Source organism: Pundamilia nyererei, unplaced genomic scaffold (genome assembly GCF_000239375.1).
Source record: "Pundamilia nyererei isolate P.nyererei 1_Seehausen unplaced genomic scaffold, PunNye1.0 scaffold00121, whole genome shotgun sequence".
In the NCBI taxonomy this organism is placed as follows: Eukaryota; Metazoa; Chordata; class Actinopteri; order Cichliformes; family Cichlidae; genus Pundamilia; species Pundamilia nyererei.
In genome coordinates this window covers 1,575,117-1,586,325 of record NW_005187522.1, presented here as the reverse complement: position 1 = coordinate 1,586,325, position 11,209 = coordinate 1,575,117, and the positions used below count along the sequence as shown (strand labels likewise).

General features: G+C 41.9%; 2 protein-coding genes across 4 annotated transcripts in view; both read right to left on the bottom strand.

Moving 5' to 3' along the window:
- gpt (glutamic--pyruvic transaminase) overlaps window positions 1-10,964 on the bottom strand; it is a 15,983-nt gene extending 5,019 nt beyond the window's left edge. Inside the window, exons 1-7 of one of the 3 annotated variants that reach the window (XM_005742560.2) lie at window positions 10,737-10,964; window positions 7,377-7,460; window positions 6,071-6,257; window positions 1,909-1,998; window positions 1,622-1,730; window positions 1,337-1,470; window positions 8-251 (exon numbers count right to left, since the gene is read on the bottom strand). In XM_005742560.2, the coding sequence (XP_005742617.1) occupies window positions 8-251; window positions 1,337-1,470; window positions 1,622-1,730; window positions 1,909-1,998; window positions 6,071-6,208 (715 nt within the window). In that variant the 5' untranslated portion in view covers window positions 6,209-6,257; window positions 7,377-7,460; window positions 10,737-10,964. Of the gene's footprint in view, window positions 1-7; window positions 252-1,336; window positions 1,471-1,621; window positions 1,731-1,908; window positions 1,999-6,070; window positions 6,953-7,376; window positions 7,461-10,736 lie in introns of those variants that run through there. The other 2 variants (XM_005742559.2, XM_005742558.2) reach the window with 2 other exon arrangements.
- On the bottom strand, window positions 8,698-10,730 carry fuz (fuzzy planar cell polarity protein). Its single transcript, XM_005742561.1, has one exon. It carries the CDS (start codon window positions 10,423-10,425, stop codon window positions 9,127-9,129), a length of 1,299 nt encoding a protein of 432 aa, XP_005742618.1. The 5' UTR covers window positions 10,426-10,730; the 3' UTR covers window positions 8,698-9,126.
- Window positions 10,965-11,209: the final 245 nt, after the last annotated feature.

Here is an 11,209-nt window from a genome sequence, read left to right as displayed (position 1 = left end):
AACTTACCTGTGGGGTTTCCAGGGTTGATGATGCATAAGGCTCGGGGGTTGCAGTACTGCCTGGCCTCATTTACAGCACGCTGCAGCTCAGTGATGTCCAGGCTCCAGCACTTTTCCTCATTAAGGAAATAGTTGATCTGCACAGCGCCCAGTTCGGCCAGTGCAGCTGAATACAGGGGATACTGAGGTATGGGTATCATAACACCGGTACGGGTTGTACCTTCGCCACACACCAGCAGCTTCAGCATTGTCTGAAGAACAAGTCGGAAAAGATTTGTGATGCTTCAGTTATAATGCTGACTGCACTATGAAAATTACTTCTTTTTTTTTAAATACTGGTGGCTGCCAGTGCTAACTCTCATCCTCCTAGTAGATGCACCTTTGGTATCAATTTCAAAATCCTACGTTGCTTTGTTCTTTATTGCATTTACAAGTTTTTCAAAAAACTTGACCTCTGACCTTTACGATGAAGTCACTGAGATTCAAATTAGTCTTAAACTTTTACAGATACCTCTATGGTATCAATTTCAAACTCCTATGTTACCTTGTTCTCGAATTCTTGCAAACCTACATCTGCATGTTGCCCACTGGCCCCGCAGGGTTATGATGTTGTTTTCTAAAAATAATTAGGTTATTGTGTGCAAATAGAAATAATTTAAGCTTTCTAAGAGAAACTAGGATGTTTAAAAATGCTATGTTAAAACCTCATGCTCTGTTAAAAAAGCACTTGGAAAATTTTTGACAAAAACTTTGGGGCTAATAATTGTGCCCTCATCTGCATGTACATATAATCAGATTTTCGAATTACGTAGTAGTTTGGCTGCATCTTGCTTAACCTGAATGCAATATATAACAAATATATACACGTACGACAAAAATGCACAAGAAATTCGTTCTTTGTGAGCATTCTACGAAAAATAAATATTATATTTGAGTAAAAACCCAGTTAACATTACTGCCAGATAGAGATGCTATCGTTTTAGGTCATTTCTCTTGGAGAACAAAACCGTTAAACAGCCCAGACAACCCATGAAAGGGGTCATGAGAAGGTAATACCCATCTAGCTAGCCAAAATGTTCATGCATCAGTGATCTAGTTTCAGCCTTTCTTTGATTGGCTGACATTCAATAGATTTGTTCTCACACGTATTTATTTCCCTGCTAATTGTTGCATGTACAATGCATCCTTTAAAAGCAGGCTCACTGCTGAGGCTTTAATTTCACAAGCCTGTTTTTGTAGTTCAGTGTTCAAAATCAAAATCGAGGTACTTCCTTCACTGTTGCTACAAGACAAATGTGCATAATTAAAACTAAAATGGAGACATAAATCACAGTACCACAATGCCGTCGCTGGCTCCTGTGGTGAGATAAATGTTATCTGGGTCACAGGCCACACCGCCATCCCGTCGTTCAATGTAACGGGCCACGTCCTGACGCACAGAGTCTATGCCTTGACTGGCACTGTAGGAACCTGAAGGAGATTCATATGGAGACGATGCAAGCTGCTATAGTAACACAAGCTCTAGAATCACCGCAGTGGCTATATATCACTCAGTAGGTGTATGAAAGGACTAAGGGTGATAATTACTAACAAAAAAAAAAAACCTAGACCTCATACACACCCATACTGTTCCCGCCACAAGACTGCAGAATGCGGCATGCTCTACTTTTAGCATCCTCTGGGAATGTGCTGTCACTCAGCAGTTCAGGGTAGGAGCAGAGCGCCAGGACCTTTAAACAACAAGATTGAGTAAGCATAAGGGTGTATTATCTGCATGCATTACTACATAAAACGGGCACACTGACAATGACGTATTTGAAGAGTCAGCGTTAGTGTGAAGTACATTAACAAACATGAAAAAAGTTGTTATATTTAGATAGAAGTAAAGGGAAGGGTTTAGGAGCAGACCTGTCGGAAGAAAGTGATTGGCTGCTGGCCCATAGCATGCGCGTCACCAATGTTGGCCTTAATGACCTCTGCAAAGGGCTTCTTCATTCCCTGTCAAACATAAACACAATTAGCAGCAGTTTAACTATACATTTTGTACACAACAACAACTACTTTGATACATCAAAAAGCTTTTAAAAATAGACAAAGACCATCAGCTGCACCTAAATAACCTTAACACTATGCCTGCACTCTTTTAAACACATACATAACTGTTCCATACACACGGACCCCACACTGGTTTACTGGACATGAGACTTTATGCAGCTGCAAGTTATGCAGAAAAATTAAAAAGTTGCTTTAGGGATCCAGTAACATGTTGGCAGACACTGATATGATTGATAATCACCTATCAACAAATAGTATGATATTTACACATGGCAGTGACTTTAATTTGTATCTGCTGAGTCATATCAGTTTACTGCTAGCTAAATGTGGAAAGACAGTCAGAGAAAGAACTAAAATAGAAAAGAAGAAAACAGAAAACAATAAAGGTACGAGAGTCTGACTGACGATTTTTAAGGACCGATATGATATGTGGAGAGTTAGAAATCTGATATTTCAGTATATCAGCTGATTCCTCCCTCCACCACAACAGGGAAGCTACAGTGTCAAACATGCAACATCAACACTCATGGTTGAACATTGTGTTTTTTTCTTCGCTTTTTACATTTATTGGCTGTTCTAAATGTCAAATCAGCACTGGTTATCTGCAAAATAGTAATTGACCCAGAAATTCACAATTTGTGCATCCCTAGTTTGCTTTACTGAATGTCATGTCCCAGATATTATCCTGAACAAAAACACTGGGGAAAATTTTAGCAGCTTTATAGAAAAATGCAAATTCTTTCTAATTTTTTTTCAGTCAGCAAGTTTTCTGGGTGGAAGTTGGGGGGGTCGTTTGTTTGTTCAGTAATGCATCAACAAAGCCAAAGAAAGGCATGGCTGATAAGCAACAAAAGCTGATGTAAACAAATAACGACCCCCACCCCACCCCCCCAAAAAAGGAGCAAAAAAACAAAACTCTTACAGACAGTTAATAAAACAAAGTCTCAAGGCTTATGATTAAATTCTACGAACCCGGTCATTTAAGTAAAATATAAACTCCAGATAAGACAGATATGCATGCACAGCATTTGTGTAAGCTGTGTTTATTCAGGAGGAGACGCAGACCACTTGGAAAAGTAGTTTAGTGAGTCTAGAACAGCTTTGATGGAGGTCAAATGTGCAGACACAGTTTCTACCTGAGCAAACCAGCTTATCACATCACTTCTATTAACCTTGTGAAACAAACAGACTAACATTACACAAAAAGCTTTCAATCTCTTTTGTGCAACCTTTAAAAATAAAAACAGCATGGATTACATGAAGCAACAGTAAGCTAAATGTTTGAAATAATTAGCCATGAATATTATCTATATAAGAGCTATTTGTTTATGGTCTCCCAGGCAAATAATATAATACTCCAAGGTCTGAAAGATAATCTCCTGACCAGCTGAGACCTCTGACGGAGGATAAACAGCAATACAGGGAAACACACAGAGAAACATGCACGCAAACACATGCTGCTAACACCAGATGTTAAGACACAGTGCGACAGTGCAGAAAATCCACCAGTGAAACTACACGCTGACACCCTGCAGAAATCCAAACAACACATTTGATTTGTCCAGTCCAGTTCAGATTTTAGGAAACATGATTCCCTCGCTCTCCCATTGGTCACACACAAGAGGCGTCTCTCAGGCTGAGCCAATAACATTAGACAGTGTGCATAACACCCCTGGGTCAAAGAAGCATCCATTCATGATGTTGATCTTTTAGAAAAAAAAGGCTGACCTCTGCTCCTGGCCTGTGCTTTTTGTTCATCACTTATAAAACAGGAGAAAAAAAAACAATACTGAAGGTCCAGCAGGAGAGGCAGTGTTTCTTTCTACTGAGGGGCTTTCAACAGTTTCGATTTTGCAGCAAAAAGTCTGTTATAAAAATTCACTTTGCACTCTTGTGTGTCTGTTTCTTTGGTTTGTTCAGCTAACAGTGCTCCAGCAGAATTAAAATATCTGGCAGCTCATTCAAACAGCCCCATTCACTATCAGATAGTCGCTCATTAAAACTAAACAACAACGACAGTGTGATATTTATCACTGCATATGCATACTGGTACAGTAGGTTGTTGCAGTTTGTCTTGTTTCTGTGCTCTTTGAACAACACATACTTTGTATATGCTAGAAGGCACAATGCAATACTGGTCCTCATCCAAAAAGTAAACAAAATTTACAGAACAGGGGACACAGCGTGCCTTCTTGTGTGCGCGTACATGCTTAACCTCCTAGGACCTGGCGTCCACATATGTGGACATCACATTTTGGGTTATTTAGACCAAAATACTCAACGTTGCTCTACAAGGGCCTGATATCCACTTACGAGGACATTATACTGCTACTGTTCTACCGAAATTTTAAATGAATATCCTCATATGTGGCTCTCATTTTTCTTAGAAACAAAAATCAGGTAAAAATAAATAAATAAATCTGGTAATTCTTTGATTTTACATTCATTGAGCCCCAATATGCCCAAATATCAAAGAGAAATCAAAAATGCATGCCGTGGGAGAGTTTGGGTCTTAGGAAGTTAATGCCCAGACAAAAGAGAGAATATTTTTCTGACTCGTTTCCCAAAGTGATCTAAGACTAACCAAACCTGTTGAACAAGCAGCTGTCCACAAAAGAGTAAGGCGTGCTGCAATAACTACGAACAATTCCAAGCATGATTGGCATCATTTGGTGAGTGCTTCAGAAAAAATGGAGAAGCTGAGAGTAAGCCTAACTGAGATACATTTCTCCCTTCTGGCTGTGCAACAGTATGCAATTAGAGAACTAGTTTTAGTTAGTAGTAAAGTTTATTACAGTTTACCAACAGCTGTAAAAAGTTGTTTCACTTGTGAAAATTCTCCTGTACCTTTAAACCTTAACTGTGCTTCTACCAACTGAATCCAGCTACAATTGTGTCTGCTTTTTGAGCACCTAAACATCAATTAGCACCTGATATAACTGTTGTAGCTGAGAAGAAAATCCCATATGTAGAGAGAGTGCTCATCTGTGGATGAGCATCAGTCAAAGTAAACAGAACATAATATGTTTGGAGTAATTGAACCATCTGGGTGAAGGGCTACCACCGTCATTAGAGACCCTGTTGCCCGATGTTACCGTGCATTTGACCTGAGCGAGAACCCGCTCGCATACTCATCCTTTAACTAAGCAAACCACTCAAGAGAGGACAGTTTTCACACCAGACTGCACTCAGCACACTAACAGCTGGTTGCCACATCACCATAGACAGCTTGTGAAGAAGGGATTGAGCAGAGCAGAGAGAGAGAGAGTGAGAAATTAGCAACAGGTTCTTATTTGGTGCCAATAAAGTGCAAAGAAACTTTTCTATTATTTACTTAATTTCAATGTGGTTATATAAGAGCTGAGAGTTCATTTTTAGGAGAAGAGAGCAAATCTCTCTTAGTAATTCAATTCACCATAATGACAACAGTTTTTGCTGGAATGCAGAAAAAATTAGACTATGGACTTTCGCTGTGAGGTCAGTTTGTATTTTTACATAAGCAGTCATCGTTTAGAAACAAGGAGTCAATAAGACCAGCTGAAAAACAAGTTAGAAATTAACCAGGTGCATCACAGAGAGACAAAACGTAGCCTTCTGACGGACTTTGATAAGGGCGTGTAGAGGAGTTAACCAAATGTAAACAAAGACTTTTATTTGGCAACAGTAGTTTGTGCGTAGACATTAGAACACTAGTTAACCTGCTGATCTTCAATTCAAGCCAAGTAAGTACATACACTAACTTGTTGACACACTGAAACTCTTTCACGGAATCATATCTATCATTTTGTAGGACTTGAGAACAAAGTAACATTTAAAGTCCCATGAGATTAAAATAGGCACGAGAGGTGAGTGGCATTTGATTGGTTCACAGCTTTGCAATAACTTTCAAAGTAGTACACACACACCCACACACACAATACATTCATCTTACATGGCCACATCAGAAGTTAGTCTTTATTGTCTAGTGAGATACAAAGTGGTGTTCAAGTAGGACTCTAGGCGCCCTTGTACAAACCTCTGAGAGCTCCCTCTCTAGCTCCACGGCGCGCTGTACGATGGGTCCCCGCACGGCGTACTCCACCTTCTTCACCGTGGGGTTCATGGTGTCGATGGTCAGCACCTTGGCCCGGGACATGATCCCATTCTCGGACATTTTCTCTTTGGGAAGTCCACGCCGCGTCGCACTCAAACTCGATAGGGCTCTGCCGGGAGAAGAGGAGGATGACAGAGGGGGACAAGTCAGTGAGCGGGTCCTGGGGTCGCCGCCGGGCCGCTGCGCTCCGCTTCTACCGGCAAACACCTCGTTCCGCCCGCAGCTTAAAAGCCGGACGTTTCTGGAGGAGAGCACCTGCATCCGAGCGGCTGACATGTTACCAGACTCTTTCAAAACAGCCGAGCGACTTTAGAAAACACTTCTGCGGGCACAGCGAGCTGTACCGCGCCGGTTGCTTCACCAGAGAAAGAGTGAAAATAAAGTTGAGCAAGAGGAGTGACCGCCGGGATCCTAAAAACGACTCCGCGCGTGCACAGTCGAACCTTTAGCACGCGCTGAAGTTAAAAGGAGGTTTCGACCAAAAAAAAAAATATTGCGTCAGAATCTGAGGGTGGTGACAAAATACGACTGTGTCTACACAAAGTTTTCACTGGGACTTTTTTCTTAGGCGGTGCATATTTAACAACACGGCCGCCAGCGAGCGTACCCCTCCCCTTTTTGTGTAACCATCTATATCCCACCCGCTCTCCTCCGTTACCCGCCGCTCCGTGATGCTGTCAATCAGCGACGGTTCTCCGGTTACTCGGGCTAAACTGCTCCACGCCGGAAAATAAGCCAATCGGCTGCTGACTGTTAACTTCACCGCGCTTTTCTCTTTGTCCCGAGATGCCCACGCGGCCTGGGTGGAGACAGAAGTGAACTAAATAGTTATCAAAGCCCCTCCTGCGTGGACTGCAGCTTTGTTAAACTTCACTCACGTCCCAATCCCCGTGGATTAATGCAAAAGAATGTGAGAAATCTCCATTTCCTTGTACCACAGGAATAAGGCGAACCACGCTGCAGTTTATGTAAAAATCTGCACAAAACGTACACTGTTCCTGGATTAGAAGGAGGCATTACCGTTTCTCATGCTCAGCAGTGTTTCCAGGCCATTGGGAGTAAGGGTCAAACATAAGGAATAAGGTCTGGCCTGGTAACACTGGTACTTCAGAATGGGGTGGTCTTTGTCTAGGATTGTGTCTCCTGGCTCACAGCAACTTCTACTAAATGCAGAATGAGTATGGAGTGCAGTGCATCTGATGAGAAGCGAGGACTAGAAAGCACTTACATGCTACTGATCCTCAGTGATTTTCAGTAAAGCTGAGTCTTCACACTGAAACGTGAGAGTGCAATTGGGTTCCTCAATTTATCGCTGCAGTTGTAGAGAAATGCAAAAACACTGTCATTTATTCATCACCACCAGAAGTGCTCATTCAGCAATGGTGTGTTTCATCAGTAATCACAGCTGTTATTACACCATCAAATCCTGTAAAATAATTTTTTTGTAACGCAAAGATGATCTTTTTTCCCCCCTTGCATGTAAGTTGTCTCACAGCTTTCTAGAAATGTGAAAATTTTTCTACCCCTGCTACTAGCTGGGTTATAATACATAAATACTTAAGCATATTTAATGAAACCATGCAAAGTTTTACCCTCATACTATGAACATTTTTATGGTTATGGGCTTTCGAAATGCTTAATTTTCTCAGCATTTTATACTCTAATTATTACTTCATGCTGGAAGACAGAAATGATCTTAAACACACATTTGAGCTCAAATAAAAAGTGTAGCTAGTCCTTGTTTCTGTGACTTTATATAATGGACAATAAAACTGGTGCAGTCTTGCTACCGAAACTATACATTCTGCACACAAACAAGACTTGAGTGGATATAAAATTGGACTGGTTGCAATTTTTAAAACACAGATTACATGTACTTTTCAGACTTCAACATTTCTGTGTCTCCTCTGCAACATTTGGGCCTGTAATTTAATTTAAATTTTAGGACTTAGCTTTGACAGACTCCAATACTACTGACAACATTTTGTTTCATTTAGGAAGTGGTTTTGAGGTTGTACTTTCTGTTGTACAGCTGGATATAAAATTGATCTGGTTGCAGTTTTTAAAACACAGCTTAAATGTACTTTTCAGACTTCAAAATTTCATGTAGCTAGTTCCTGTACTTGTGTCTCCTCAGCCACATTTGGGCCCCAGACATATACTTCGAGGGCTTGTAACTCAAAACGTTCATACTCTCGGTGCAAGGCTTTATTAAATACACTAAAGTTACTGCACAAAAATAGCAGCTGATTCAAAGAATGCTGAGGTGGAAACGTTCAGTTTTGACCACTTTGATTACTCAGCTTTGACTGACTTAAATAATATTGAAAACATTTAGTTTCATTTAGGAAGTGGTTTAGACGTTGTACTTTTTGTTCTACAGCTATTGAGTTTTGCAATGAATCTCTCAGCCAGTAGTGGGCAGACCCATCAACATGAGAAAACACGTGAATGACTGACTCAGTGAAATCAAGACCCAGAGAAATTAACCAACTATATTTAGACAAAATATAGTTGGTATATACAAAATATACAAAAACAGCAGGCAATTTTAAATCCAGTTTAACATCTTTACATTATTCTCCAGTATATTTTAATACACATTGTAACAGTGCTGACCTCTAACGTAATAACCAGCTTATAGAGAGGCAGGGCAGTTGTGCAACAGTGATGCAAAACAAAACTCAAAGCACTTTGGTGTAACATTTCAATGTGTTTTTATATTTTGCCAGCATTAGAGGCAGCGTAGTAGAAACTGTAAGAGCTTGAGTAGTGTTTCATTGTTTCTACCATAGATTTTACCAGTGCACAGTTAATAACTGTCTTTACAAAAATAGTAGCTTATCTTTATGATGTGAGATTTGTGTGTGAGCATATAATATGCTTGCGTAAATCAGTAAAGAAAATGTAAATTCACATTAATGTTATAGATATTCACCTCTGATTTAAAAAAAAAAGGTGTTAAACAGCAAATTCAATTAGAACCCTGTGGCTGCTACTATATCAGACAGAGTCTGTGTAGCCAGTGTACGCAGTGCAAACGTGGGCACAGATGGTAAGATGAGCAGAAACAGCTGGTGCTGTGGTGTTTGAAGTCCATAGCTTTTGCATTCCTCTGTAACTAGATAACATTGTTGGGGCTGGTGGGAGAATCCAAGAGGAAAGTCTTCAGTGTTGCTTCTTTGAGCCTTTTCTTCTGTGGAGACACATAAAGGCTCTTCCTGGGTGAAGTACCGTGATGTGCTGAAGATATAAAAGAGTTTCAGCAGCTCCCAGCAGCGGGCTCTGGAGAGTAATGGATCATCGTAATGGTAATTGGAAGTCCGTACACAGGAGACTGCGCGACGTGTTTCACGGTTGATGAGAAGAAGTGCCAGCACATCAGGCCGAACGGATACAGACCCTGGTAGGCAGCGTTCTCCAACAGCCAGGCACTCTCTCAGGGTCTCGACCAAAGGAGACCAGAAACGACCCACCAGCCCAGTCTCAGCTCCATGCAGGGATGGGGTCGGACCGCACAGCACACATACGTCTGCTCCGGGCAGCAGCTGGAAGCGGAGAAGACGGTGGGCTACAGTGGGGCTGCCATGAGGAAGGAAAATTGGGTAATCACAAGAAGCAGATCCAGAGGCTGAGTGTGAGCGTATCAAAGCAGAAAGCAGGACAACTTCCTGCGGAGCGAGGCGCCACCACTTTTCAGTTGCTGTAGCGATTCGCCCATGAACAACGAGGCAACCAAACTCGCTTTCTGCAGCCTGAGCAAAACCATCCACTGCCTCCTGAAAAAGAGCAGGATTTGGGGGCACCAGTGAATCAGCACAATGTGTAAGGTTTCCCAGAATACCCTCCTGCTTGTCCTCCAGTAGCTCATCAATAAGACTGAAGCAGGACCTGAGTTCCCTTTTAAGCCTCTCAACATTCCGGACATTAACCAGCTCATCCAGCCCTAACACCAGCACCATGCAGCCCCACACATTCTCCAGGAGGCGTTGTAGACGGGCCTCCTCCTCTTTGCTGCTGCCCACTCCGCCATCTCCACCTCCACTCACAGCGATGAGTATCACACTGTCCTGGAAAAGTCTCCACACCACCTTCCCTCCACCTTGCGTCTCAGAGCAGGTCAACACTACCCCCTGACCACCTCCGAACATGTGAACACCATTTAGAGAGCCTATGACAGAGAAGGGCAGCTGTTTGGAGGCTCCTCTTGTGAAAAGAGGGACCCCGCTGCTGGCTGTGAGGCAAAGAAGCTGTGTAGCGCCATCCTGGAGCATCATCGTGGCAGTAGTGATTTAAGGTTATGCATACGCTCAACAATCTAGCTATTCAGCTGCATGAGATTACTGAGCCAGCTAACTAACGGGTTTAAATGAGCTGATTGTATAATGACAATGACCGAGTAAAGTTGCATCAGCTAGGGTGAGCCGTTAGCATCACGTAATCCATTTTCTTCCAGCTCACTGAACCGGCCACGAACAATGAGACAAGCTATCAAGCAGCAAATCTAGCTACTATACCCGGATATATTCTGCCGGCTAGCTTTGTCAGCTAACTGTAGTTAATATGTCAGGTTAACAAAAGCAGTTACCGTCGTTTCCACAGTAACGCTGTCCCATGATTCATTCTTCACACTGATGAGAGCGGTTTCATTCGGCTGGTCGAGCTGCAGTTACGACTTAACAGCTCTGATGTAACCGCTCAAGGAGATGGACATGGAGACCGACCTGGGTTCAGTGCCCGCGTACATGGAACGACTCTCAACACGGGTGTGATTTCCGTACGTTCACATCTCGCGAGAGTTCAACCAACTGCTCACCAACAGTCGCGAGCAGATAATGTTCATCATTTTCCCAGAACATTGTTATACAAAATGCTGTACAGTTTGTACAAAGGCAAGCTGCAAATCAACAGAGCAGACTAAAGAGTGTCCTTCTGTATATAAATATAATAAAAATGTGAATAGAGAGCATGTCTCAACTCTGTATATTTTTATATATTTTATTTATTGCTTACTCTATTTAATTTGTAAAATATGTGTACACACACACACACACACACACA